General features: G+C 51.6%; 12 protein-coding genes across 12 annotated transcripts; 6 read left to right on the plus strand and 6 right to left on the minus strand.

Annotated features, from left to right (window-relative positions):
• Nucleotides 1-1,529: 1,529 nt before the first annotated feature.
• BDP81DRAFT_333596 (uncharacterized protein) lies at nucleotides 1,530-2,856 on the plus strand (the record flags this gene model as incomplete). Its single annotated transcript, XM_060585679.1, has 4 exons — nucleotides 1,530-1,694; nucleotides 1,753-1,857; nucleotides 1,932-2,373; nucleotides 2,426-2,856. The coding sequence occupies 4 exons, from the start codon at nucleotides 1,530-1,532 to the stop codon at nucleotides 2,854-2,856; spliced, it is 1,143 nt and encodes a 380-aa protein (XP_060438790.1).
• Nucleotides 2,857-3,059: 203 nt separating this feature from the next.
• On the minus strand, nucleotides 3,060-5,099 carry BDP81DRAFT_465844 (carboxylesterase family protein-like protein; the record flags this gene model as incomplete). Its single annotated transcript, XM_060594331.1, has 6 exons — nucleotides 3,060-3,932; nucleotides 3,995-4,324; nucleotides 4,402-4,580; nucleotides 4,642-4,738; nucleotides 4,821-4,888; nucleotides 5,072-5,099. The coding sequence occupies 6 exons, from the start codon at nucleotides 5,097-5,099 to the stop codon at nucleotides 3,060-3,062; spliced, it is 1,575 nt and encodes a 524-aa protein (XP_060438791.1).
• An 829-nt stretch (nucleotides 5,100-5,928) lies between these two features.
• Nucleotides 5,929-7,189, plus strand: BDP81DRAFT_506893 (uncharacterized protein; the record flags this gene model as incomplete). Its single annotated transcript, XM_060595673.1, has 5 exons — nucleotides 5,929-6,002; nucleotides 6,070-6,514; nucleotides 6,582-6,752; nucleotides 6,826-7,015; nucleotides 7,065-7,189. The coding sequence occupies 5 exons, from the start codon at nucleotides 5,929-5,931 to the stop codon at nucleotides 7,187-7,189; spliced, it is 1,005 nt and encodes a 334-aa protein (XP_060438792.1).
• A 208-nt stretch (nucleotides 7,190-7,397) lies between these two features.
• BDP81DRAFT_400031 (Alpha/Beta hydrolase protein) lies at nucleotides 7,398-8,308 on the minus strand (the record flags this gene model as incomplete). The annotated part of the gene is made up of 2 exons (XM_060588635.1): nucleotides 7,398-7,888; nucleotides 7,930-8,308. The coding sequence occupies 2 exons, from the start codon at nucleotides 8,306-8,308 to the stop codon at nucleotides 7,398-7,400; spliced, it is 870 nt and encodes a 289-aa protein (XP_060438793.1).
• Nucleotides 8,309-8,999: 691 nt separating this feature from the next.
• On the plus strand, nucleotides 9,000-9,998 carry BDP81DRAFT_455101 (short-chain dehydrogenase; the record flags this gene model as incomplete). Its single annotated transcript, XM_060593029.1, has 2 exons — nucleotides 9,000-9,716; nucleotides 9,786-9,998. The coding sequence occupies 2 exons, from the start codon at nucleotides 9,000-9,002 to the stop codon at nucleotides 9,996-9,998; spliced, it is 930 nt and encodes a 309-aa protein (XP_060438794.1).
• A 242-nt stretch (nucleotides 9,999-10,240) lies between these two features.
• BDP81DRAFT_333571 (S-adenosyl-L-methionine-dependent methyltransferase) lies at nucleotides 10,241-11,147 on the minus strand (the record flags this gene model as incomplete). Its single annotated transcript, XM_060585676.1, has 2 exons — nucleotides 10,241-10,410; nucleotides 10,475-11,147. 2 exons carry the CDS (start codon nucleotides 11,145-11,147, stop codon nucleotides 10,241-10,243), a joined length of 843 nt encoding a protein of 280 aa, XP_060438795.1.
• Nucleotides 11,148-11,453: 306 nt separating this feature from the next.
• Nucleotides 11,454-13,307, minus strand: BDP81DRAFT_506900 (carbon-nitrogen hydrolase). Its single transcript, XM_060595674.1, has 3 exons — nucleotides 12,884-13,307; nucleotides 12,737-12,830; nucleotides 11,454-12,683 (listed from the first exon to the last, which is right to left on the minus strand). Exons 1-3 carry the CDS (start codon nucleotides 12,929-12,931, stop codon nucleotides 11,701-11,703), a joined length of 1,125 nt encoding a protein of 374 aa, XP_060438796.1. The 5' UTR covers nucleotides 12,932-13,307; the 3' UTR covers nucleotides 11,454-11,700.
• An 854-nt stretch (nucleotides 13,308-14,161) lies between these two features.
• Nucleotides 14,162-15,710, minus strand: BDP81DRAFT_455104 (uncharacterized protein; the record flags this gene model as incomplete). Its single annotated transcript, XM_060593030.1, has 2 exons — nucleotides 14,162-15,106; nucleotides 15,153-15,710. 2 exons carry the CDS (start codon nucleotides 15,708-15,710, stop codon nucleotides 14,162-14,164), a joined length of 1,503 nt encoding a protein of 500 aa, XP_060438797.1.
• Nucleotides 15,711-17,208: 1,498 nt separating this feature from the next.
• Nucleotides 17,209-18,339, plus strand: BDP81DRAFT_506905 (uncharacterized protein; the record flags this gene model as incomplete). Its single annotated transcript, XM_060595675.1, has 1 exon — nucleotides 17,209-18,339. One exon carries the CDS (start codon nucleotides 17,209-17,211, stop codon nucleotides 18,286-18,288), a length of 1,080 nt encoding a protein of 359 aa, XP_060438798.1. The 3' UTR covers nucleotides 18,289-18,339.
• Nucleotides 18,340-18,573: 234 nt separating this feature from the next.
• Nucleotides 18,574-21,284, minus strand: BDP81DRAFT_476160 (uncharacterized protein; the record flags this gene model as incomplete). The annotated part of the gene is made up of 8 exons (XM_060594762.1): nucleotides 18,574-18,683; nucleotides 18,746-18,881; nucleotides 19,039-19,349; nucleotides 19,425-19,491; nucleotides 19,701-19,809; nucleotides 19,861-20,575; nucleotides 20,848-20,908; nucleotides 21,033-21,284. 8 exons carry the CDS (start codon nucleotides 21,282-21,284, stop codon nucleotides 18,574-18,576), a joined length of 1,761 nt encoding a protein of 586 aa, XP_060438799.1.
• Nucleotides 21,285-21,549: 265 nt separating this feature from the next.
• On the plus strand, nucleotides 21,550-22,725 carry BDP81DRAFT_400038 (alkaline-phosphatase-like protein; the record flags this gene model as incomplete). Its single annotated transcript, XM_060588636.1, has 1 exon — nucleotides 21,550-22,725. The coding sequence occupies one exon, from the start codon at nucleotides 21,550-21,552 to the stop codon at nucleotides 22,723-22,725; it is 1,176 nt and encodes a 391-aa protein (XP_060438800.1).
• A 913-nt stretch (nucleotides 22,726-23,638) lies between these two features.
• On the plus strand, nucleotides 23,639-24,917 carry BDP81DRAFT_400039 (uncharacterized protein; the record flags this gene model as incomplete). The annotated part of the gene is made up of 2 exons (XM_060588637.1): nucleotides 23,639-23,719; nucleotides 23,778-24,917. The coding sequence occupies 2 exons, from the start codon at nucleotides 23,639-23,641 to the stop codon at nucleotides 24,915-24,917; spliced, it is 1,221 nt and encodes a 406-aa protein (XP_060438801.1).
• Nucleotides 24,918-26,062: the final 1,145 nt, after the last annotated feature.

Raw genomic sequence — 26,062 nt, forward strand, 5'->3', positions numbered from 1 at the left:
ACGAGTTCCAACAAAGATTCTTAGCACAAAAAGCCTCTGATGAGTGAGCTGATCTTGTCAGACAAACAAGGGGGAAAGCCATTCAGCTTATGCGAAGAGAACCACCGGAATCCGCTACAGAACCCCATAAACTCTCCACGCCCCATTCCCTCATCCAACAAAATCTGAACCACCGGTCTGGTGGATGTTGAAGAATCTGACGAGAAAAAGAAAGCAGTAGAATCGACTCCCTCGACATGTGAAACCCTGTTGGTCCAGGATCGATGGTACAAAACCATCTGCGCCTCATTTCCCAGCAATTATAAGCATCACCCGGGCTGCGGGCACACTGTCCCTCCTTCAAGAATGGTAGAGCCAGGCTTAACCTAACTGGTATCGCTGTCCGATGCCTGTGTCTAGACCACTTCCTCAAGATGTCAAGATGTAGAGGCAAAGAGTGACAAAGATGAGGGTGCCTGGATGATCCCGGCTAGGTACTTGTTCGTTGGACATCTCTTTTGGACTCTCAAGGCCGTTCTCTTTCATGCAGGCCTTTCTGTCGAACACCTTCACTGGTCAATCCCTTCAAGCTTCCGCCTGATTGGTATGGCATACTTAATTAAGTCCAGGGCATAGAACCAGAACAAAACATCGGCAAACTTTTATTCGACATCAGTTTGAGAGCCACCGAAGAAATTCCTCAGCGATTACCTATTCATTTTAACGAAACCCGGACTGCTCCAGAATCGAACGTTTTGTGTGGAAGATGTCGTGGACGGTCCAGAGTTTGATCCTGGCATCCACGGATGCGGTGACCCATTCATCCACCCTTTTGTGGTTACTCTTCTTCTCCCTTGACCTGCGGGCAAATACAAGGGTACAGAGTTCCTTTTCTCTTGGTAGTCTCGCGATCGGTAATCTAGTTTATCGGCCGTTTTCTGTCTTCATGTATCCCCAGCCCTGGTCTCCCTCCATCTGGCCCCCAAACCCACGTCCACCCCTTGGCGAACCTCATGGTTGGCTACTCAACCTCTTTTCCTGTAAATGAAGACGCATGTTGGCAGACGGCTGACTGATCCTCCGACTACTGCAGTAGTCTGCAGACTGTCACGCCCGTTCCGCGCCACCCTTCTTTTCGGTCTCACTGCAAGGGCGTTACGGGCGAGAGAGAGTTTTGTAGACTTGTGCCTGGCGGCAGACATACACGGGGGCCGCCGTTGTCTCCTACTGTTTTCACACTTTAATGCCACCCAATAGAATTTCCGCCTTCCCCTTTTCTACTGCGGAAAGACTACCGAATCCTTCGGACTTGGGTGGACGGGTTTCTCCCTAGTCAAAAGCCACAAAGTCTGCACAAGAGAGGTCTGGGCATGAACATATAACCGTTCGTGGGGACCCAGTCGTCCCGGCTTATTGGATTCTTCCTCGATCTGCATATATCATCTTCCGATATCCTGGTGTCGTGCCCACAGACCGTTGGCCTTTCGGGGCCCACAACCTCATCAGACCAGCCTCATCTCCTACAACCTCGACCTCACTGCACTTTCGCCATGGTTGAGGGGAACATTCCCGGCGAGAGCAATGCACTCATGGTGCAGGTGCCGGCCATCGTCTTCTTCGTTCTCACGCCTGTTTTCGTGGGCATCCGGTTTTGGTCAAGGATCGAGATGAGATCTGGCCTTGGCTGGGACGACTGGACTATTCTCTTCTCTTTTGTAAGTCTACTACTCTGTTAGACACTCGATAAAATGGTACCTTGTTGACGCTCTTAAGATCTGCTGCCTGATCGTGTCGATATTGATGATGATTTCTTGCGAGTATGGGTTCGGACAACACATCAGGAATCTGTCCAAACCTAACAAGGTGATGACTTTACAGGTATGTAGTTGGCGACATCTCATAACGTTCGGTTGTAATGAAGCCTAAGTGGATACATGTCTGATTCTTGATAGCTGTTCTATGTTGCCCAAATCTTCTACAAGATCACCATCAATCTCACAAAGGCATCCATCTTACTCCTATATCTTCGCATCTTTGTCCAACGGTACTTCCGGATCCTTTGCTACACGCTTCTCAGCATCATCCTGGCCTACATGGTAGCGACCTCGGCCTCTTCGATATGGCAGTGCACCCCTATCCCGAGGGCTTGGGACAAGGCTATTCCTGGTACTTGTATTTCGCTTACCATGAATTGGTATGCGAATGCAGGATTCTCTATTGCCACCGATATTCTTATCATGGCACTGCCGCAACATGTTCTGTGGCAGTCGAAACTCCCCATCAACCAGAAGAGGCTGCTCATGATTGTATTTGCTCTGGGCCTCTTCGTCACCATCACAAGTATCTTGCGCATGACGACGCTGAACTTTTCCACCACGAGCCCGGACACCACTTGTAAGTGATGTAATGACTCTATGTAGGTTCAAACGCTGACACATTAACGTAGTCGACATCGCCTCAACACTCTGGACAGTCGTCGAAGACAACGTCGCCATCATCTGCGCCTGCCTGCCCATGTGCCGTCTTCCCTTGACCTACCTCTTCCCGACCTACTTCGTAACCAAGAAAGGCTCGTCTGCCGGCAGCTACAACACAGGCTCCGCGCCACGAACGAACAAAAGCAACTTCATCCACGCCGGTACGAGCCGCAACGACTGGCACCCATATCAGGGCCGCGAAGAAAAGAAGGGAATCCATCTGACGAGTGTGCATGCTAGACCGAAGGTTGGGGACGATACGAGCGAGGAGTACATCCTGCCTACTGCCGCCGACGAAAGGCGTGTGAGGACTCCGAGCGAGGAGGTGGAGGATCATCGGGCTATAAGGAAGACGACAGCGTTTCACATGACTTATGACGAAGAACAGCCGAGGGCATGAGCTATAGGACTTAATGTGATGGAGAACATAGCCAGGAGTAAAAGTTATCATTCACAGGAACTATTTTACAACTACCCCTCGTTCCAAAGAAGGTTTAGACAAATGCCATGAGCAATTTATTTCTAATCTTACACAGCGACCCTTGGAGTGTCGTCCCCTCTACCCCAAGTACTGAAGAGATCTATGCAAGAGCCATGACTTGATTAAACTGCAAGAGACGCAATCACCCTGTCACGACCGATGCAACGGCCGGTCGCCAAGCTGTCACAATGGCTGACATACTGGCCGGTGGCGTTCATGAGCAAGACATTCTCATCTCTTCCGTACATGGGAAACTCCGTAACCCCCTGTCCATGAGGATTTCCGCTAAGAGTGAAGCTGGTCATGTATCGCTGCAGGGCGATGGCAGTCTCTGGGCTAGACATGCCAACTCCGTTGTCGGAAAAGGTGTATGCAACATCCTCGGCGTGCATGGCAGGAAAGACGCCAAATTCGTACTGATGAGTCGTGCCGTTTAATGATCTAGCAAGGGCAAGACCATTGCACCGGAAAAGTAGGTCCTGCATGGTGAGTGCAGTGCGGGAGATGTGATCCGTGTATCCATAAGAGCCGTTGAGAATGGGTGGGTATAAGTCCGTTGCCATGTAATCGATCGAGTCGGCGCTGGCGCCATGGAGGATAGAAGACATCCATTCGCGGTAGTCGGCGTCGTCTGTGATGTTGAAAGAACCGAAGAAGAGACCATCATTGGTGTTTGAGCCGGCCATGACTTTGACTTTGGTATCGAATTTGCCCTCCGATATCAACACCGCGGGCTCAGCGGGGACAAAGACGCCATCGACTACGGGACTAAATGTGAAACTTCCCAAGCGGCCGGCAAAGACCTGATCGTAATTGGCTGCGATAACCGCTGAGAAAGGAAGCTGCCTGGCCTCGGCAAGGGTGCTGACGTTCAAACGGGATAGGAATTCCGCAAAGATGTTGTTCTGGCTTTGAGCTGGGGGGGATGGGAGGATTGCTGGGGATTGTGGGATAATCTGTTGGAACGGAACAGAGCCTTGGGAGCCCCCGAAAGCCTAAGATGCTCCAGAATCAGAAGTGTTCACCGCGGATGACTGAATGACGTGCTTTAACTCACAGTTGTCTGATAGACAAGCGACCCTCCAGCGGATTCTCCTGCAAGAGTCACGTGTGCCGCATCTCCGCCGAAAAGATGAATGTTTTGTTGAATCCACTCCAGTGCAAGCCTCTGATCAAGGAGTCCCGCGTTGGTAACGCCTCCCTGAGTTGTGAATTCGGGACCACTAAGGAACCCAAAGGCACCGAGGCGGTAGTTGAGAGCTACATAGACGAAATCATGGTTGCCTTGCCTCAAAAGGCCTGCAGGCGAGCCACTGTTGAGCCCAGCCTTGGAGCCAGTGTCGTAACCACCGCCGTAGATCCATACAAGAACCTGTTTGATTCGTCCCTGTCAGCTCGGGGTTCTTTGACTCGGGCTTCTTTGACCATGATGGCAGTGCATGGATTACGGGAACCTCTACTTACAGGTGCCAAGGTAGCAGTCTCATTTGACTTGGTTGCATCGAAAATCTTCTTCGATACCACCACGTCCAGGAACAGACAGTCTTCGCTGGCTCTCGAGTCGAGGAGCTGGCCGCCAGATAACGAGACGTTGGAACCAAGTACGTACTGGTACGCTTGTTCGAGAAGACCCGGTGTCCATTCTGGCAGGGCCTGAGGGCAGCCCGGCAGATCCGGGCCTCTTCACCCTTCTGCACGACAGACCTGTCCGTTGCAGGAGGTACCGGCGCGGCGAAGCGAAATCGCCGATAGGCGGTGCTCCGTATCGACTGTTGGAAAATTTGTATGCTTGACTTGAGGTCTGTAATTGGTGAGTTTCAAGCATCGCGAAGTCAACTGCCCCCTTTGGAGCAATGAAGGGTCAAGTACCAGCTTTTACTTACATCGAAGTTGGAAGCTTGGTGGAGCTCATAGCCCAGGTCTACGATTGGAAGACTCGTCGAAGCATTGCCTGTTTGGACGCGTGACGCTGAACTGAGTGAAGTGCAGGCGAGCGTGACGGCACCTGCAAAATAAGAGAATTCATCTTTGGGAGAGTAGAAATGTTGTCTCTTGGATGACAATAAGTGGATGAGGAGTGCGTGCTACGGAATCTTCTCGGAGGAGGAAAGTGGTTTCTTCGTGATATTTCTACTGCGTTTTGGCCTGCCTCTCTTCGCCATGCTGAGAAGCCCTTGACAGTTTGGATTGCTTCAATACTACGTATGCATTGTGGGCCACTCCGTTGAAAATCCGGTCTCTACGGTCGAAATTAAAGCCGTGATGCAACCAGCTGACGCCTGAAATTGCTGCACGATAGATCAGGATAGTAGCAAACAAGACTGTAAGACAAGGGTAAGGGTGCTTGAGTCAAGTCGCGGCCCGATTCCTTGAGTGAGCAGACAATCGTGCGGAACAAGCCGCTCTCCTCTTTTATCTCGTGGGTTTTCTCCCGTCTTCTTGAATCTTTACTCTAAAGGATGTCCATACAGTTCATCGGATAGACAGTAATGTGTATGGCTCGGATTGTGATTGGGTAGATACGCGTACGTAGCTGTCTGTAGGTGCCTGTAATGTCCGAGTCCGGGGCCGGATCCGTCAGCTCAGTTTCGCCAACGCCATGCCGGTTTAACTGCCGGGCAAGGCCATTTAGGAGCTACAGCCAAGGAAGATGGAGAGTCATTGTGGAGTGAAAGCTATTTCTTTGCCTCTCTAGCATCCATAAGCTACAGTAGGCAAGGAAGCACGGGCGTGTCAGCGAGACGGGAAGACGTTTTCCTATATCCGTCTGGACGACTGACGTACAGATGTTAAGTCCGTCAAGAACAAGACTACGTGCGAAAACAGTTGACTTACACGTGCCTTATAGTCCCCCATATTTAATAGTCAATTATTCTGTAGCAAATTTTGATCGTATTGGAAATAATACACGACTTGTTTGGCATCTCTTCTTCATCAACATTGAATTACCTTGGCGTTTTCAAGAATCATTACAAATCGGACCTTGCCAAAATGACCAGAGTTCTTCTCACTGGAGGCAGTGGCTTCATTGCCACGCACATCATAAAGCTTCTTCTTGAGCGCGGGTATGAGACATTCCATTTCTTGGACGAAAAGCATGCGCGCTGTTCTCAACTAAACTCACTCACGTAGACACTCTGTGGTCACAAGCGTCCGAAACCAGGCCAAAGCAGACGCAATCAAGCAGTCATATCCTGACATCGGAGCCGACAGGCTGTCTTTCGCCATTGTACCTGATGTAGCCAAGAGCGATGCATTTACCGATGCCGTCAAATCTGACCCACCCTTTGAGGCAGTTATTCACACTACGAGCCCCTTTCACTTCAACGTGACTGATATCAAGGCGGATCTCCTCGATCCCGCTATCAATGGAACCACCGGTTTCCTCCAAGCAATCAAACAGAATGCCCCCTCAGTCAAGCGCGTGGTCATCACATCATCCTTTGGTTCTATCATGGATGTTTCCAAGGGTCTTTGGCCAGGTCACACGTACAATGAGAGCGACTGGAACCTCATCACAATGGAGCAAGCATTGCAGAGCCCAGGCGCTGGGTACTCTGGTATGTTGAATCCTACCGTCGAGAGATCGTATGGAAGCTAACTTGTGTGTAGCGAGCAAGAAGTTTGCTGAGAAGGCAGCCTAGGAGTTCCTTGCCAACGAGTCTCCTGCGTTTTCCATCTCGACTATCCTTCCACCCCTCGTATTTGGGCCTGCTGTGCAGAACCTGGCGTCCCTTGGTGCTCTTAATACCTCCAATCAGTTCATCCGCAGCTTCATCTTAGGCGCGGCAAAGAAGGAGATCCCACCCACGCAAGTCAGTCAATGTCTCCGAATGACAATGCGTCTCTATTCGATGCGCTTCGGCTAACATCAAGTGTCAATATCAGAACCCCATTTTTGCCGATGTTCGAGACGTGGCATTTGCTCACGTAGCAGCCATGGAGAAGGCAGAGGCCGGCAACAAGCGCTTCTTCATCACCAACGGCTACTGCTCAAACCATGAGATCATCAACATCATTCGCAAACACTTCCCGGAATACAAATCAGTCTTGCCTTCAAGATGCACCAAGGGCGGTGGTACGTGGGCTTTATACTCAAAAATCGTTCAGTGCTGACTGCTCTCTAGAACTCCCCAAAGAGGTGTACCAAATGGATACCACACGCAGCGTCGAGATACTGGGCATGAAGTACGCGGGGTTCGAAAGTTGCATTGTGGATACCATCAGATCTTTTTCTTCCGTCAGACAGTAACAGCCAAGTGCTTGGTGATTGAGAAAGACACCGCCAATATTGCTGAGATTAATTGAAATGATTGATGCTGCTCCTCGTGTTCAAATCGCACAACCATGCACGAGTAAGCCGCGATAGTCTAGCATTTAACACCGATGGTTGCTATCTTTGACTGTCTCAAGTGTGACTTCAAACAATTCAGATTGCTCTATAAAGTGGTCTAAGGTATTTACACAGCAATGTTCTCGCGTAAGAATTCCACTGCTATCATATACGCTTCGTTCCTGGTCTCCTCCTCGCGGGTGCCAGCCTTGACAGATTTGTCCCAAGCGTGAGCAACACCATCGAACCTCCGACTGATGACATTGCGACCAGTTTCATGAATCTTGGACGCCAGTTGCTCGGCTTCCAAACACAAGTTGTCTCCTTCACAGGTTATGAAGAGCATATTTTGGGGGAATAAGTCGACATCGGTAAAGGTGGGTGAAATGCGAGGATCATCCTTCCGAATAGAGACAGGTATGTAACATTCCGCGATAAAGTTGGCCACGAACGGCTGAATAGGCCGGATTGGCGAGGGTGCTTTCTTCTCCTCTGGCGGCTTATGCTGATCGGTGACAAGATAAAGGGCGAGGACTCCACGGATTGCTGCCGTGAGTGACTGGCTTTGACAGCTTGCGGTTGAAGTGACCAAGGCGATGTTGCCGCCAGCGCTGAAGCCTGACGAGAAGATTTTGTTCAGTCAAACCTTTCAGGCTGACCGCAAACCCATTGCAGGATGTCGAATGCATCATCAGTAGCCGCAGGGAAAGGATCCGCGGGTGCTTTGCGGTAGTCTGCATCGATTACAATCATCCCCGTGGACTTTCTCACAGTGCTGCAGAAGGCCGCATCGCTCCCAAGAGCGGGAACCAGGAACCCGCTGCCGTGCCAGTTGATAAGGACCGGTCTTGGTCCGCTCTTGGCATCAGGTAGAGGATGGTCATAGACGTGGATCCTGATCTTTCGATCTTGATCGCGCGAATCAACCTCGAGCTGGGTGATCTCGTCAAGGTCAAGCTCTGCTGTAAGCTGTCCGGAAAGGAAGCGAATTAGGAAAACCATGGCTTTACGTCGGACGGACGTGATGAAGCCTACCATCTTTGCGTAGTGAGTACAGGCGTGGATCGAAGTGATCAGAATACCAAAGAGAAGAAACGAGTAGTTGCATGGAGCTGGTAGATAGTAGCATCAGTGATGGTTTAATGCGCAATGGAACAATTAACCTTTCGTCTTGCCTGGTCTGGCTGTGGACAGATGAAGCGGCCGACACTGCCGCTCGCAGCGCCTTAGTTTGCGGAAGACATTGAGTCTGCGGTGTGCAGCAAGATTAATCCAAGCTGATCTTTCCTTTGAATAGCAAAAAAATAAAGTACAGGCAAGGACAGCTAGTTTCTTGTAAACTTTGGAGCTTCTTTTCAAGCTTCGTGAGATGAGGTCCCTATGTTCCAAGCTGGGTATCCCAACGCGGGCAATGCGGCCGCATGCCGCGCATTTACTAGCGGACAGAGAGCCGCGAAGCGGCGACGCGGCAATGAGACGACGCAGCTTTAGTTAAGTCGAAGGCCGGTGGATAGAAACTTTCTGGACTTATCAAGATTAATTCCGAGAGAGAAGACGTTGTCTGCATGCATGTGTTCTTGTGAAGTATGTCTCAAATTCAACTATAAAGGGGTGTTCGATTCGACTCGACCTGATGGAAATCGAAAGCACATCACACTTCGTCATAAATTCATCTCCATACACCCCTAAAGACCAATAAACAGCACTTCAGTCCAAAACTTCTCCAAAAATGTCTTCCAAGTACGCTTCTTCCCACGTTTCTCCTCAGGGCCCTGGGGATGCTCGTCCCACAGCTCTGCAAATCATCCAAGACGAGTGCCTCGAAGGCAAACTCTCGGACAAGGTCGTCCTCATCACTGGCTGTTCCTCCGGTCTGGGCGTTGAGACCGCGCGTGCGCTGTTAGCGACTGGTGCAACGCTGTACCTGGCGGTTCGCAATCCCGCCAAGGCGAGAGCTACCCTGGGCGACATGTCTCAGAACGACCGAGTCCATCTCCTGACTCTTGATCTGAACGACCTCTCCAGTGTCAGGGCGTGCGCCGCAGAGTTCGCGACGAAGAGCAAGACTTTGAACATCCTTATCAACAACGCGGGTGTCATGGCGACTCCTGAGGAAAAGACTGCCGATGGTTTTGAGACCCAGTTTGGCACCAACTATCTCGCACATTTCCTCCTATCCCAGCTTCTGAACCCTATCCTTCTTGCTTCATCGACCCCGGAATCCCCTTCACGCCTAGTCAATGTTTCTTCAAGCATGCACAGAGCTTGCGAGGTTCAGTTCGATAACCTGAACTGGACTGGAAACTACGACCCCTGGATGGCGTATGGCCAGAGCAAGACTGCCCTTGTCTGGATGGCCAACGAAGTGGAACGTCGATACGGTTCAAAGGGCCTCCATGATTTCAGTCTTCACCCCGGGGGCATTCTTAGCGGTCTTCAGAAACATGTACCGGACGAGCTCAAGGCGGCATGGGGGAAGATTGAGACCTTTGCCAAGCATTGGAAGAGTGCTTAGCAAGGAGCAGCGACTACCGTGTGGGCGGCGGTCAGTAAGGACTTGGAGGGCCTGGGTGGAAAGTATCTGGAGGACTGCCAGATCATTGGCGCTTGGGACCCCGCGACTGGTGAAATTGGCCCTGGATACGCTACTTGGGCGTATGATCAGGAGAAAGCCGAGAAGCTGTGGCCTCTGGGACTCAAGCTTGTTGGGCTATCGGATACTGATTAAGGTCATCCTGAGGACTGCATGATGATGCTCGGTCCAGACCTCAGGGCACACCTCGCAGAAGTATGAAATCTACAATACTTGAATTCAATGTTTGATAATATCCGTGGATGAAAGAAAACGTGTCGTTGCATGAGAGCAAGGGGATCACGTAGTTTCCATGATTGATGCACGGGGCCACCTTTGATGTCATTCTAGACTCTTTCACCTCGATTCCTACTCTGAAAGCAGCTTCGAGTAACCGACTACTTGGTGAGGACTCCCACGACATGGGGGATCACATCGCTACTCGACTCACCCGCTGGCTGAGCCAAGTCCACATCACTCCACGAGCCAACACTCTGCAAGGTTTGCCCCGTCGATCGGCACAATTGACAAGAACCCATCATGTGCTCCCAGAAGATGTTTGTGAAGCCTGAAAAGAAACGTCAGTGTCACCTATGCACCTAAAGGTAAGTATCGAGAAGAAGGGTTCTAACGTTGAAAAAGTGGGATGAGAAGCCCTTGCTCCGCCTTGACATGCTCAAAGACATACCACCGACCACCTTTTTTCAAGTAGTTGTAAAGCAGTCGTATGTTCTTCTCAGGCTCCGGAATACTGCAGAGACACTGAACGGTCATGATACAGTCGACGCTACCAGGTTCGATACGTCCGCCCCAGGCCGACTCGTTTTGAAGATCTTCAATGCCCACTGGCACAACCTGATAAGTTCCCTTCAAGCCGACCTCCTCGACACGTCGTTTCAGCGATGCAGCGGACACCGGGTTCGGCTCAACGCCGTAGATCTTGGTCGGGGCTGCACGGGACTCGGCTTTTGCGGCTCGGACGACGGTGGCGAGCGATTGAGTCCACATCCCGCTCCCGGCTCCAATTTCGAGGACAACACCCTCGATGGGCTTGCTGGCCCCCCTTTCGGATACCCGCCCTTTACGAATCCGGCCCTCGAGGAGTGGCATGACTTTGTCCTCGGCGCTGGCTTTGGCTTTGGGCCCCATGAATTTCCAGAACTCGCCGAACCAGGCCTCTTTGAGTGCGGACCAGGACAGAAGGGTCTTGAAGTCACCGGTGATGGCGAGTTTGAAGATGGTGAGCCATAGGTAGACCAAGGAGATGGTCATGAAAACCCATGGTAGCAGGATATTTGCCAACATTGTGATCATGCGAGGCGGGTTGATTGGTAGCAAAGACGCAGATGCTGATGCTGTTATCACTGTGATGCTTTAATACCACAAGATCTCGGAAACTTTACGAAATGTTTCCGTTGTCTTAGTCAAAGGTGCTGAAGCACGGATATTTTGGTGCCATAGGATGGCAGCGGAAAGCAACGGAGACAAAAGGTTTGCCCCTCAGTTTCAAACCCCGCGCCGTCTGTGGTGGGCCGATCATCTCGAAGTCGCAACGTGGGGCCGGAAAACTTGCTCGCCTCAACGGGGAGAGTGTGAGTTCTGGAGACGTGAAAGGAGACAAGGTTGAGCGGATCAATAGTAGCTTTTCATCGGAGCAAACGGGGAGCTTGGCGCACTTTCAGAAACATACTCAATAAGGTAGTCATCAGTTGTAGACTTTTGTTTCAAAGAGGCCAAAAGACCCGAGATGAGATTTTCTATGTACAGTCTAATCGTCGTCTAAAGTACAAAGGAGAATATTACAGGCGGATACCAGTGTTCAGTGATCCGGGTTGCTACCAAAAGCCAGCTGAAGCATTTAGAGCTTCTTGACAGCCTTGGCGGCAGGCTCCTTGGAGATGCGCTTGGCAGTCTCCTGCTCGTCGCGCTCGTGGAGCTCAGGCTTGGAGTCCAGGGGGCGGTCCAGGCCGAGGCGGTGGGCGGTGCTGTAGGAAGCGATGCCGCCCTGGGGGTCGGTCTCGGTGACTAGTTCCTTGCGGCGGGTGTCGACCAGGAGACGGATGAGGTCGGGGCGCATGTAGTGGCCGGCAAAGTCAGCAAGGACCTTGGTGAGGTGGGTCTCGTTGAGGTCGATGTCGACGAACATGAGACCGTCAAAGTCCTTGTCGGGCTTGGGGACAGCCAGGCTGCCGTCGGGCTTGTAGATGCGGGCGTGGCCGTTGTAGTCTGAGGGATCGGTCTCGGGCTCGACACCCTCGGGGGTGTTCTTCTTGAGACCCTCAACGGAGAGGCGCTGGAAGGGAGCGAGGACCCAGGTGCCGGTCTCGATGGCGTAGGCGGGGGTGACGAGCTCGGAGGCAGTGTCGGCGTAGTTGGTGGCCGGGTCAGGGGAGACCTGGCGCTGGACGCCGGGGTAGATGGGCCATCCGGCAACGTGGACCTGCTCGCCCTGGGAGACGTTGAGGGACTTGAGGAAGGGGTTCATGTTCTCCCAGCAGTTGAGCTGGCCGACGCGGCCGATCTCGGTCTCGGTGACGGACATGAAGGTGTCACCGGAGCCGTCACCGTACACGAGCTTCTCAACGTGGGTGGGCTTGATCTTGCGGCGGTGGTTGATGATGGCGCCGGTGGGGTCGATGAAGACCTGGGCGAGGTAGAGGGTGGCGTGGTCAAGCTCGGCGAAACCCATGGAGACGAAGACCTGGTTGTCGCGGGCGGCGCGACGGATGCGGCGCATCTCCTCAGAGTCGACGCGGAGGGAGTTCTCACGGTACTTCTTGAGCATGGGGAGGGACTGAAGGTAGGTGACCTTCCACATCCAGTAGGGGTAACCGGGGATCCCTGGAGAGGTGTTAGAATGTTGAAGATGTTTAGGGTTAGGCGAAGTGACTTACAAACTTCGGGGAAGGCAACAAGCTTGCAGCCAGCCTGGCCGGCCTCGTTGATGAAGTTGATGGTCTTCTGAACACCACCCTCAAGGTCGAACCACTAGGAAAGTCAGTATTATTGTGGAAAGGAGGGAATATGGTATTGAGACTTACACCGGGCTCGGAGGTGACGGCGGCGGCCTTGTACTTGGTGATAGGCATGATGACGAATTGTTGGTATCGAAAAGGTTCGAAGTAAGTTGAGTTGATAGTTGTATGAGACTAGTAGTCCTGATGATTGATGATCTTGTATGAGTGTGATGGTCTGGAAGGAACAAGAGATGAACCAAGTGGTGATGTTGAAGCCTTTTTATGGTTTCTTCTTCCCCTAGAAACTGACTTTGTTGAGATGGATTGTCCAGTTCTTCGCCGTCGGGCTTTGCGAACCATCTTGCAGAACGCTTTTGGTCACTTGCAGTTCAGAGTTCATCAACGTTGATGTGCTGTACGTTGTTCGCTTACGCTACAAACGCCGTCTGTGGTGGTGGTTGTTGATGCGACCCGGGCACTCGGGCCCGAGTCGAGCAAGTTTCTGTTGCACAGTTCATTTCCATAGGCCGCCAATCCCTTTGTGGCGTAACTGATGTTCGAGAAGTTCCGAGTTGACGAGCGGTAAACAACCGGATGGGCTCTGACACGACTCAGGCAATGCGGATACTAACATCGCTACTCACAAGTGGCAGGTAGTAAAGACTCGGAGGACGTGCATTAAGCAGTCCCCTTGGGAGTAATTCCGAGCCATGCGAACTTCGTCCGGGAGTCACGGGAAAGCTGGGCAAAAGCCGCGTTGCAGAATGGCATGTTCCCTCTGACGTAAACACCACCCCGACTGCCGTTTTCCTCCGGGTCGATCAGGCGAGATCTTGTGGGTGTCCTTAATTTAGTTCCCGTCTTCCCGGCAGCGGCACGGTTCCAAACGTGCAGCTGGCCGGGGTCCATCGCCGTTTGTGGATCTCCGGGATCTGGAGATCTGCGTGCGTTCAAACCCCGCCAAATCCAAACACCTATTACATCGTCTGATGTTCGGAGACGCCTCGATCCCGACGATTCTGTGGGGAACCCTGGACGTCAGTCACGGGAGAGAAGGAATTTGACGTTTACTATGTGGATTTCCTATCCACTACCGATCTGATAATGCTCTCTTCTGTCTCTCTGTCTGTTGGAGAGAATGCGTCCAGCCACGAACCTAGTGCTCGCGAAACACATATCTTTCCCCCATTCGCTTCTTTTCCCCTGCCATTACGTCTTCCGACTATCATCAAACCAACTCTTTTCCATATTGACCCTAAGACCTCGTCCCGTATTCAGACAAAGTGCTGATTGAATGCTGCCTCATCCTCAGACCTCATCCCAGTCCTTTAATTCTCGCCTTGTGTCTTGCCCGCTCGCTTGTCACTTCTTGAGGAGATAGTTGCGCTTCAGGAGAGTCTTCATGACGACCTTGAAACGAGAGCTTTTCTCCTTGTAGGTCGGATTGGGATTGCCGAGCTTGTCCCAGAGGCTGGGGAGGCCGGAGGCACCCCACTTGTCTCGAAGCTCATCGTGCGCCTCCTTGTCGTGAATTCTCCAAAATTCCTCCTCCTCCGTGTAGTAGTTGGTGGCATACAGCATCTTCGCACCACCCAGGTCGCGAGTCGCCTGCTCGATGGCCCTGTTGTCACGGACAAACTCTTGAAAAGCCTCGGCGCCGTCAAGGCTCGGGATGTCATCGGGCCCGCGGATGGTCTTGAGACCCCAGACACCTACGTTGACGAGCATGTCGGAGATCCTGTGACGATTGCTGCGGGAACTGCTGTCGGTTGCGGCTCTAACAGGGCAGATCCAGAGGGGATAGATGCCGAACTTCTCGTTAGTCCAGTCGATGAAGGCCCTCACAGTATTCTCCGGAAGCGTGATGTCCTGAATGAAAAAGGACTGGCCCTGGCCACTGTGGTGAAGACCAGCGTACAAGGACTTCGCCTTCATCAGGGGGTTCAGCATAAAGCGGGTAACACCGTTGAAGACATTGGGATTGCGCCCATATATTCCCATCCAGAATGCGGCTCGGTCGTATCGGAAGAGATAATCCTTGATCGGCACCAGTTCGGTGATGATGCTACTCTTGTAGCTTGAGCGTGATTCGGAGAACGCGCATAGCTTGCAGTCAGCGTCTCGGACGTGGGGTACAGACTCGTGCACGTGAAGAGTGAACCACGGATCATGGACTCGGCTGAAACGAGTGACGGGCATGCCCGACTTCTTCTCATCAGTCATGGTGCCAATGATAACGGCGCCGTCGTTGGGGCCGAACATTATACCGTCGACGAAATCAATGAACGAGGTGTTGGCGGTGTAGTCCTTGATCGAATTGAGAGCTTCGGCTGCGGAATGGACTGGGAGATACTTGAGCTCGACGAATTGACGAGCTGGAACAAGCTTGATTTCGAGAATCGTGCAGATACCGAGGGTGCCACAAGCACCAGAGACTCGAGAGACTGCTGAAGAGGTCCGAGTTCTCGACGGGCGAGACGGTGACAATGTTGCCGTTTCCAAGGATGACCTCGACAGAAGTCACAGACTTTCCGAAGTGACCGTATCGGAATGAGGAACTCTCGAGCGCAGTGCCGGAAAAGGCGCCGCCAACGGTGATGCCGGTGAACTCAGGGACAACTGCGGGAATGAGGCCGTGCTTGAGGGTGGCCGTGACCAGAGCCTCCATTGACACGTTGGGTTCGACGCCAGCGCGACGTCGGCGCTTATCGATACTGATGATTTGATCAAGTCCACTGATATCGATGATCGCCTCTGGCTCGCGAGTGCTGGGTCGAGTGCTGTTGGTAGTCTTGTGATAGATTCGGTACTTTATACCGTCCCGAGCGAGTCTTCTAGCCTTCGCTGCGATGATGTTGACGCGCCGGCGATGCTTAAGTAAGCGGTACTCAATCTTGATTCGTTCGTCCATTCTTGAATAAGAAATGAAGTGAGAGAAGTATGAGATTGATGATCTCGGCGAATTCGCGAAAATTTCGAGGGCGAATCGAAAATATGGGTGGAGATGGCCGCTGGGGAGGTGGAAAGTTTCAAGAAAGAGACCTTGACTGACGAATAAAAAGTTGGAAGGTCAGCGCAACAGTGAAAATTCTTCCGACTTGATCAATCTCAGCAGGGTGAGGGCATCGACACGGAGGAGGCCGGAAGGATGAGGAGTCTCATGGAAGATCAGTTCTATGCTATGGACTCTGAGCCTTCCGAGGGCGTCCGTGGACTATTGGTGATGCAGCATGATACTTATCGCCCTGTCACATGTTGTGTATGAGCTTGGCTGAGAATGGCGAGTGCAAGGGATGACTGCGCCTTCATTGTCCCTGATGGCATAAAGATATAAGGCGGGAACCATCTCAGGGCTTTTAGAACGAAATAATGGAGGAATGAAAGAATGAAGAGAAAGAATGAGAGATTTGGGAGATTCTTTGTAACAATTGGGAGAAATCGAGAAGAAGGAACTGTTTAAACATCACTTGGCGTACAATTATAGGAGGTATATTTCAAAAGCCATGGCGTAGAGTATTAACCACAGCCTGGACGTGAAACTCACTATACGGTGATGCAAGTTATTCATGATGATTGAGAAGGTGAATGAAAATGGACTGTTCAAACGAGAACCTGATCATTTTTATTTCTAGCTCAAAGGCCTCAGAACTCTGGAATGAAAATATGACATCTACCTCAAACCTTAATTTCCCTATAGTATACAAATATTTGCAAGGCTACATACCTAACATGGACATTTGCAGTAGCTGGACTGATCTCACTCTACTTAACTCCATATCACATGAGAGATGTGACGAAAGTGAAGATGCGACGAACTTGAAATGCGATGAGTGTATTTGCAAACACCTATATGTCATTTCCAGATGACTTGGTTCACATTCACTGTCAGTCTTCAGACGGAAGCTCAAATTGTGATTCACTACCAAGAGCCAAGTGAAGCATGCAGTGAATACTTGAGGCAAATTTTCACATCGCGACAAGAGTTATGTTCATTGAGATCCTCAGACTTCTGTTCGGCAAGAGAATGAAAAAAAAAAAGTGGCAGTCACCAGGGCTTGAACTTTGCAGAGTACCTAAAGTAAGGTAGTTTGCTTGGGTCAAGCGGAAGGAGTCATCCCACAAACAGTCAAAACCCAGGCAAGAAGCATCACCACCAAAATTCTAAAGGAAAGACAATACCACGTAATTTCCTCGACAGTTTCTTTCCCGTGTTTGGAAACCGCCAGCGAAACAGGCGATTTCCAGTTCCACCCCCTCCGGTGGTCGCCCAACAACGGCATCCGACCTTCAACATCAAACCATCCACATACATCAGTCGGCCTCGAGCCAGATCCCGCATCCCTCGTACCCGACGACCATCCCCAGCATCTATATCCACGCGCCAGATATAGCCTTTATCCTACACAGTCATGTTTTCCTCAACACTGCGCACGATGCGGGTCAGGGATGCCAGAAGGCAGGCCAAAATATTCGAAAGGGCATACGAAGGGGCGTTGGAACGAGCCAGTCTTGACGTGGTTACCGAGTTCGCCGCCTCCAATCTGGAGGTGTCGTATGATTCCGACTGGGATCTGGCGGAGGGAGCAGAAGATGACATGGAGTTTTGGGATGATTCATCAGAACAAGGTTCCGAAAGGGGTTCGAAAGGCGGAAAAGGAAAAGAGGTCGAGGAACGAATACCCTTTATTTATCAACCACCCGACGAGAATGACCCAGCGGACCATCGTTCAGATATGAATACTCTCTTGTGGTTGTTTGCAGCCACAAACATCGGATCCAATCAAGACAACCACAAGACACCGAAAACAGAATCCAGCAACTCAGATACATCTATGGGCGATGCCGAAGACCTTGAGCAGCGTGATGCAGAGATGGAAGATGTGCTGGGCGAATCAGAGACTAAAGCTCGCAAACTAGAGGGCACATCAACTCCAGAGACAGCGACCTCGGGAACCCCGTTCGAGCCAGAAGCTCACATCCAAATGGGTGGCGCACTGCTAGCAACAGAGCAAGGGAATTCCGGGAAGAAGTTTCCCCCAGGGGTTCATATCGAGCATGTGGAGAATGTTGAGAGTATCATCGAAGGTGTGCCACGGAGAGAAGACGACGGGTCCCTTGAAGCGGCACAACTTGAAGGCTCATCTGAATCTGCCATGACACACAAAGACGATCAACAGCAAGTGGTAACACCCGGTGTTGTGAAGAAGCCATCCCCCATCTCGGTCGGATTCTTGGAGGGTACCTGGTATCAGTTCCGCGAATTGCAAGAGTTCTGCGAGTGGGAAGATGCGCACGAGTGGAACCGAACATATCTTCGCAAAATGCTCCGAGAGCCTTTGCGGCAGAGTCGGACCCGCCATCGACAACGCTCTCGAATGCCCTATCCCCGATACGGACGATCGAGAAGCCCGCTTGGTGTCACTGTGATGACGGAGGGGCCTGTAGAAGACACAAAGTCGGCATATGCGGCAGAAAACGTAAAATGGTAGTGACATGGAGACTGGGTAGCGTCTTGGAGTATGACACGCAGGACTTTCTGGAGCTTCTTGACGTCGTTGGACACTAGGATGAAAGGAGCTTTCTGTCACTTGTGGGTGGGTTGGGTGCAATAGCGAACATTGAGGTTTTATAAATGCGTTAAACATTGACTAGTGGAAAGAGCGAAGGTTTGGAAATCGTTATTTGTATCATTGACTCGACTCTCTTTCCTAGCAAGCATTCTTCGTCGCGAGAGATTTGTAGCTCCTGAATGATGCTGAAAATGACGCTTACTCTCATTGAAGCTTATCACTGATATTTCTGAGGACTGGATTGGGCTCCCTCTCTTCGGCGTGCTTCTCGACAGAATTCTCTGTGTCGTTGCTGATAGACTTTCCAGACAATACTGGTGCACCTATATTAGCATTCGGCCTGATGTTACTAGGAATCGTCGTGCAAGAAACTTACATGCGTCCATCTCTTCATGAGATTTTCCTTTCGTCTCCTTGATGAAGAACCAGACAAATACCACGAGTGCCCAATTGAAGATGCAAAACATCAGAAATGTCTTCCACCCGAGATTTCGAACGGCGTGTGGCGTAGCCTGAGAAAAGACAAAGTTGAAAAGCTATTGTGTTGAAGTTCCGATGGCGATTCCGGCTTCGCGGATTCTGGATGGGAAGATTTCGCCCATGTAGACCTGAATTATGGTCAGTCCGTAACTGTCCATTTCCAAAGGAGAAGAAAATGATAAAACTTACCCATGTTGCTGGGCCCCATGAGATGTTGTACGACATGGCTTCAAGGTAGATCATTGTCATTGAGGCAATGGCCGTCGAGGTCAAGCCCTGGTCTACGGACTTGGGCGGGTGGGTTGCGGTGAGGCAGGCGATGATGAGCATGTACGTCCCCATTATGAATGCTCCACCCAACAACGAGCCGCGGTGTCCGATGCGTTCGACGAGGAAAAGAAGATAGAAGAGACACGACACGACCTTGACTAGGCCGAAGAAGCCTGTGATGAGGAGGTTATTCTGTCCTGCGCCAACGGCTGCGAAGACTTGCGGGGCGTCTGTGAATGGTTTGTCAGTGACAAAAAATAGTGACAGAGAATAGGGATTGTCGAAGCCTGGGTATCGGTTCTTACAATAGGCCAAAGATGTATTGCCGGTAAGTTGCACGCCTAGGGGATGTATGTTGCCGAAGCTAAAAACCTGTAAGATAAATCGTGGAGAAGTCTGTACCGATTTGCAGAACAGTAGTAGTAGTAGTAGTAGTGGTGTTTTACATCATCAGGGACAGGTGCCCAGCTATCTATGTAACTAAGCTCCGATCAACCAGAGCGCCCTTTGGGCATATGATGTGCCGTGCCGCCATTATAGCGTACGACAAGTCAGGCAGTCTATAATGTACACTTTTGAACAATGATGAGGAAGATGCGGTAGCGGTTGACAGGCTGGATCAATTCTCTCCAAGTGAGTCCCTCTTTTTGATTTCTCTCTTGTTCTATACTGGCAATGATCTCGGCAAATCTGCGGTCTGGTCAATATCCATGTCAATTTTCGAGGAACCGAAAAACTTACTCTTCTTGTACTTCAGGCGCATCACCGCCACGGACCCAAATGAGAGACTGCAGTGCTTCCTCCCTCTGCCCAGTCTTGGCCAACCATCGTGTACTCTCTTTGCAAAACGACATTCCCAACCCGAGAATTGCTCCAGGAACAAGCTGTAACCCAACAGGGATCTGCCACTGTCTGGTAGATGACTTGACATGCTTGCTCACGCCATAGTCGATGAAATACGACGTCATGACACCCATCGTGAAGAAGAATTGAAACATGCTGCCGAGCATCCCGCGGATGTTTTTGGGGGCCATCTCTGCCGAGTACATGGGAATCACGACTGTAGCCATGCCGACGCCGATACCACTGACAACTCGTGCGACGTAGAAGGCGGCTAGAGAGTGGGTGTTGATCGTTTGGACGATTGCGCCGGCGCAGAATATTATCGAGGCGAGGTTGATTGACCATCTACGGCCGTATTTCGCAGTAAAAGGCCAGATGAAGAAGCAGGAGAAGAAGGCTGGGTGTTTTGACACGGTTAGCAGAGAACCTCTGACCAAAGTAAGGGTCACTAGTGGCCTACCTCCTGCCTGCAACAAACTTGTAGATTTCGACCCGACGGTGGCCTTCTGGGACGGGCCATAACGAAAGTCCTCCTGGAAGCCCTGGAAGGTGAGGATGCCACCAATGATACCGGTGTCGTATGCAAACAAGAATGAACCAACGCAGCATAAAGCTACGAGGTAAAATGCTTAAAATATTTCCAGTTTCGACATTCTGAAAGGCGATCTTTCGGCAGTCAAGACTCGTTTGATTTACCGAGCAGTCGTTAGGTGATCTTGTCGCAAAAACGACGCCGTTTATTACGGGCAGCAATTAACGCCATATATACCCTACGACAGATCTTCAAAGGCAACGGCCACTCTTATGTACGGAGAGGCAGGCACCTCGGACACTAGACACCAGACCTCGAGACTTGAGACTTTATCTATTGGATGAGGTACGTACGAAAAGTCCATAGAATAAAACGGCTCTGACCAATTTGTCGTCGGCGGCTCAGCACGCAATTCTAAATCGTCCAATGGCCGACTATCACAGGATTAAACAAACGAATTCCTCGAGCCATTTCAAGAACGCTCCCAGCACGCCATATGCCCCTTGTTCCCGAGAGCTAGGGTCAGCCATGGACAAACAGAAAAAGACCCGCTGGTTTCACTCTTCAATGAGAGTGTGGATGCCGGTAGTCGGCCGGGACGCTCAATTTGTGATGGCCTCAAGGCCGGATGTGTCCCTACTTTCCCCTTTACGTTGCCGGACCGACTACCGAAGCCTCCGGGAGACCCGTATGGGGTAAGCTCCGGCGAAGCACAGGGGTGCCGGTCTTCCGTTCTAATTGGTACCCCGAGAAATACCTTTGAAGATGTTTCGGCTGGGTGACATGCCATGTTGAATCCGCGTCAACACGTATTCCACACTCCTTGAGGAGGTTCATTGCTAATGGGTGAGATCATGGGGCATAGCTTTGGAGGGGCATTGTTCCAGGGCTGGAGCTATTCCAAGCTTTATCGGTCCAGTCACCTGTTGCCGTTAAAACCCTCCGAGCAACTGGAGTGTCTTTTGCTTCTCCCGCTTCTCAACCCTTTTCCGTTGCTGATCTCTCTATCGCAAATAGCGAAAATGACGAACTCCAGACCCAATATCGTCTTCATCATGGCTGATGATCATGCCTCTAAGGCCATCAGCGCTTACGGGGCTGGCATCAATCACACGCCGAATATTGACCGTCTCGCAGCGGAGGGGATGAAGTTCAACCACTGCTATGTCACCAACTCCATCTGCACTCCGTCCCGTGCGGCTATTCTCACTGACACGCACAACCATGTCAACGGCGTCATGACGCTGAACGACAACATCAACAAGCACTTGCCGAACGTTGCGAAGTATATGCGCACCGGCGGATACAGGACTGCGATGGTCGGGAAGTGGCACTTGGGCGAGGGCAGACCACATGAGCCCACCGGCTTTGACTACTGGTCTGTCCTGCCCGGACAGGGAAACTACTGGGACCCCGAGTTCATTGAGCCAACGGGCGAGAAGATCGAAGACGGCTACGTTACGGACATCATCACCGACAAGTGCCTCGACTGGATCTCAAAGACCAATGACACCGACAAGCCCTGCTTCCTAATGTGCCACCACAAGGCGCCACACCGCTCGTGGGAGCGCGACGAGAAGCACAAAGACCTGTATAAAGATCCGATACGCGTTCCCGAGACATACGACGACGACTACAAGAACCGCGCAAAGGCTGCAAAGGTTGCAAAGATGCGCGTGGCTGAAGACATGACGTACCAGGACCTGGGACTCGTGCAGCCAGACGGCGGCAACAAGGTCGGCGAGCGCGTCGTCCAGGAGGCTGGCTCTGCGCAGCGCAAGATTCCCATCGACGCCAAGAGACTGATCGATAACGAAGACGGAACGGTGTTCACCTTCAAGAGTCAAGACGACCTCGCCCATTTCAAGTTCCAGAGGTACATGCAGCGATACCTGCGTACCATCCAGTCTGTCGACGACAATGTCGGGCGAATGCTTGACTACCTCGAGTCCAACGAACTCGCGGAAAACACCATTGTGATCTACACCTCCGACCAGGGTTTCTTCCTCGGCGAGCACGGCTGGTTCGACAAGCGATTCATGTACGAGGAGTCTTTCCAGATGCCCTTCATCATTCGATATCCCGCGGGAATCGCCAAGGGTTCCGTATGCGACGACATCATCGGCAATGTCGGCTTTGCGCCTACCTTCCTCGATTTTGCAAATCTTCACATCCCGAGCTACATGCAAGGCGAATCCTTCCGCCAGTTGCTGCAGTGGGGAGAAGGATAAGGAGTGGGAGCTGTTTGACTGCGAGAAGGATCCGTTGGAGTTGTTTAATGTTTATCATGATCCGGCTTATTATGATACCGTGAAGCATATGACACGATTGCTGGAGTTGAAGATGGAACAAATTGGAGACGAGCCTGTTCATCCGAGAGGTGGTGATCCGGGTGCGTCGGCTAATTTGGCGAGTAAGTTGTGAGGCAGAACGCAGACCATTCCACCTCGAACGAGTAACTAGAGTAGTCGGCTTCATGATTGAGGTTGTAGGGCAAGGGCCAAACCCTGATATAATCCTAAGATTCTAGAGTTTGTTCCAATCATTGGCGCATCGTCTGGTCGCATCGAATTACTTGAAGCTCAAGACCATTGTCTTGGCGCGATGATGAAGAATCTAGGAAGTCACAGTCAGCTTGAAATCGCAGAGAATCAAGGTGGAGAGGTGGACCCGATCTCCCAGCAAGGGTTCGTTGACGCCGACAAGGATCAACCGCTCGTCGAGTCCCGTAACTGGCTCGCCGAGGTCCATTCCTGGATGTCGTTACCCTATCCACTCCTCGCGTCATGGCAGTCTAGCTCGAGTAGGTAAAGTGTAGACTCCCTCCGCATTCATGTTTGCACTTTGTAGAGGGATCCGGAGAATCATTCAAGAAGCCCGGTGGCGAGGACAAGGGACGTCATGTGAGAAGACGAAATCCAGACCTTTCCCAATGTCCATTCTCCAATGTTCATCCCGCCGGCTCAGTCAAACGACACCTCCGACATATCATGCCTGGTTCAGCTCCAACTTTTATGGCATAGAAATATCATTAGCTTCTATCACAAACCCACGGAACCGAACGACGCTGAGTTGCGGCAGGGCGCTGCAACATGAGACGAGGACGACAATGAAGTGCCAGGATGCCATAGTTTCAACAACAACATGATGGACTCTTTCGTTGGTTGCTTTCAAGCTGGCTCAAGCACGACGCGTCAGACTTGCTCTCAATGCCGGTGGCGAAAGGTAAGTCCGTCCGAATTTCACTACCGTTGGTCTGTGGCCATGGACTGACATGAATCAGGTCAAGTGCGAAGGTGGCAGTGAACTGCGCTGCGGAACATGTGCTCGTCTTGGGCTCGATTGTTCGCATGCCGCCGTTGAGGAAACCGGTAGACTACTGGACTTTGATCAGCGGCAACTGATCTCCGCCAAGCCGCGACGCCTCAGAGGCAGCCGAGCGTGCAAAGCTTGTCGAGACAAGAAAGTCCGCTGCTCCGGCACGTCACCGCGCTGTACAAACTGCGCGCGCCATGCGAGAGAGTGCACATACCCGACCCCGGCACGATGTGCGAGAGCATCTTCCCCGCAGAGCACGTCTACCGAGGGAGACGAAGCCTGCGGGGTCGAAGTCGGCCACTTCCTCCCCGGCGCCGTGGAAAGCTTCTTCGAGAAGGTTTATCCTCTTCCATCCCATGCGTTTCTGCACCCCGAGACGACCAGGGAGCGCTGTCGAGAGGGGAGGATTGACTCAGCCCTGGCACACGCCATCTGTGCTTTGGCGACCCTTCACTGTGGTTCGGATCTTCAGACTCGCGACAAAGCCACGTCTTGGGTTCAGACGGCGGAGCAAAAGATATGGCAGCACCTCGAGAGCCCTACCATACCTCGTTTACAGGCCCTGCTGCTCGTGATCAATTATCAGATGCAGACCGGAAAGTTCCAGAGAGCGTTCATGCTTACGGCTACCGCGGCTAGATTTGCGGCTGCCATGCGACTGAACCACGAAAGACCTGATCTCGACTTTGTTGCCCAAGAGGTACGCCGTCGGATCATGTGGTCGCTGAAGATCACTGAGAGGTACTTCTCCGTTGGTTTACCCGAGTTTGAGGCATGCCCCATTGAGACGATATACCTGCAATACCCCTCCTCTGAGAACGAGTTCAGCAATGATAATGGAGACCCAGGCAATGGGAGTTGCTATAGACTCTACGTGAGGCTGGAGATAATTCGGAGGGACATCATGAAGTTGACAAGAGGGGTGACTCTCTGCGACCAACCTTTCCTGCCTTTGGCGAAACTCATTGGCGACTTTGAAAGTGACTTGGGCGAAATTGGGTCGCTGATGCCAGACGGAACAGACTTTTCCTTCGGCAACATCGAAGCTCTCGACGGCGATCGGTGGCTGAGGATGCGGCTGTTCATGCATATCTCATTCCACTAGGCGCATTGCGACTTGTACCGAATCTTGCTTTCAGGGTACCCAGAAGCAGCACCTCGCGTGGTTCTTGAAGCGGTCGATATAGACTACATCACCGCAGCAGAACGGAACTGCCTCAAACATGCTGCCGCCATCATTCAGATATTGACAGGCCTCAACCAACACAGCACAGCCCATCTGCTCCTCGAATTCGACACAGCCATTTGCGCTTATCACGCAACAAGGCTCCTACTTTTCATAGCACGAGCACAAAGAACGGCGGGTTGTCCCTCGCCAGAGTTTGCCTTGAGCCGCGCGGCATTATGTCTGGCTGCACTTCAGCGCTTCTTCCCTTCTTCTGCACTGGTCAAGTCCATCATCGATGATATGGAGCGACTTTCCCGAGGGTATGCACCACAAGGAGCCGGAATTGGCGGACTTTCTTCACCAGAGTTCCAAGAAGGGAGACGGAATCTAGAACAGCGACTTTCAGAGGTAGCAAAAGAGAGACAAAGACTGGCCATTCACAGTCTGCTGAGACAAGCCGACTTTACCGACGAGGACGACGGAGATATTCCTCGTCCATGTCTACATGTACCTCTGGGTTGTCTCCAACCCTTACGAGGCGAACGCCCTAAAGGCAGCTTCTAGAATCTAGGCTCGAACAGAGACTTCGGCAAGCTCGGGATGCGTACCCCACAAACAAGCAAACTTTCTATGTCCGCAATTCGAATAGTTGCGGGCGGCCTTTCTGACGAGGCGCTGTCCTGATGAAACCAGTGGAGACGCCTGACTAGCTAAACCAATGCCTATGGACTCGCTTACTGGCGTTGACGACAGACATGTTAATCGAGTATGAGCTTTGGGCTTATGAGACCTTCCTGGAATTCAACATCTATCTGTTTCTCTTTAAGGTCGAGGTTGATGTGTCGAACTTTAACATGGGAAAAGGAAACCAATAGGACGTTGTGGAAGTTAGAGCCTGCGCCTACGCATAGAGCAAACACGAAGATGTGACACGACCCACGCAGTACTTGCTCATACCAAGCGCGCAATATGATCGAACCCAACAGCGTGGAAACCGCCATCCAAGCCACCAAGAAGGCGGTTCGTGGAGCTGAAATAGAGTTTGTCTTTTTCCGCAGGTCACTTAAGCCCCTGTCTAACAT

This window comes from Colletotrichum phormii (assembly GCF_030913505.1).
Source record: "Colletotrichum phormii strain CBS 102054 chromosome Unknown BDP81scaffold_33, whole genome shotgun sequence".
In the NCBI taxonomy this organism is placed as follows: domain Eukaryota; kingdom Fungi; phylum Ascomycota; class Sordariomycetes; order Glomerellales; family Glomerellaceae; genus Colletotrichum; species Colletotrichum phormii.

Coding starts and splice junctions, on each gene's coding strand:
- BDP81DRAFT_506900 (XM_060595674.1), bottom strand. CDS start 12,931: ATGCCTATCACCAAGTACAAGGCCGCCGCCGTCACCTCCGAGCCCGGT. Junction 12,831..12,883: donor CCGTCACCTCCGAGCCCGGT/GTAAGTCTCAAT, acceptor TGACTTTCCTAG/TGGTTCGACCTTGAGGGTGG. Junction 12,684..12,736: donor TGTTGCCTTCCCCGAAGTTT/GTAAGTCACTTC, acceptor ACACCTCTCCAG/GGATCCCCGGTTACCCCTAC.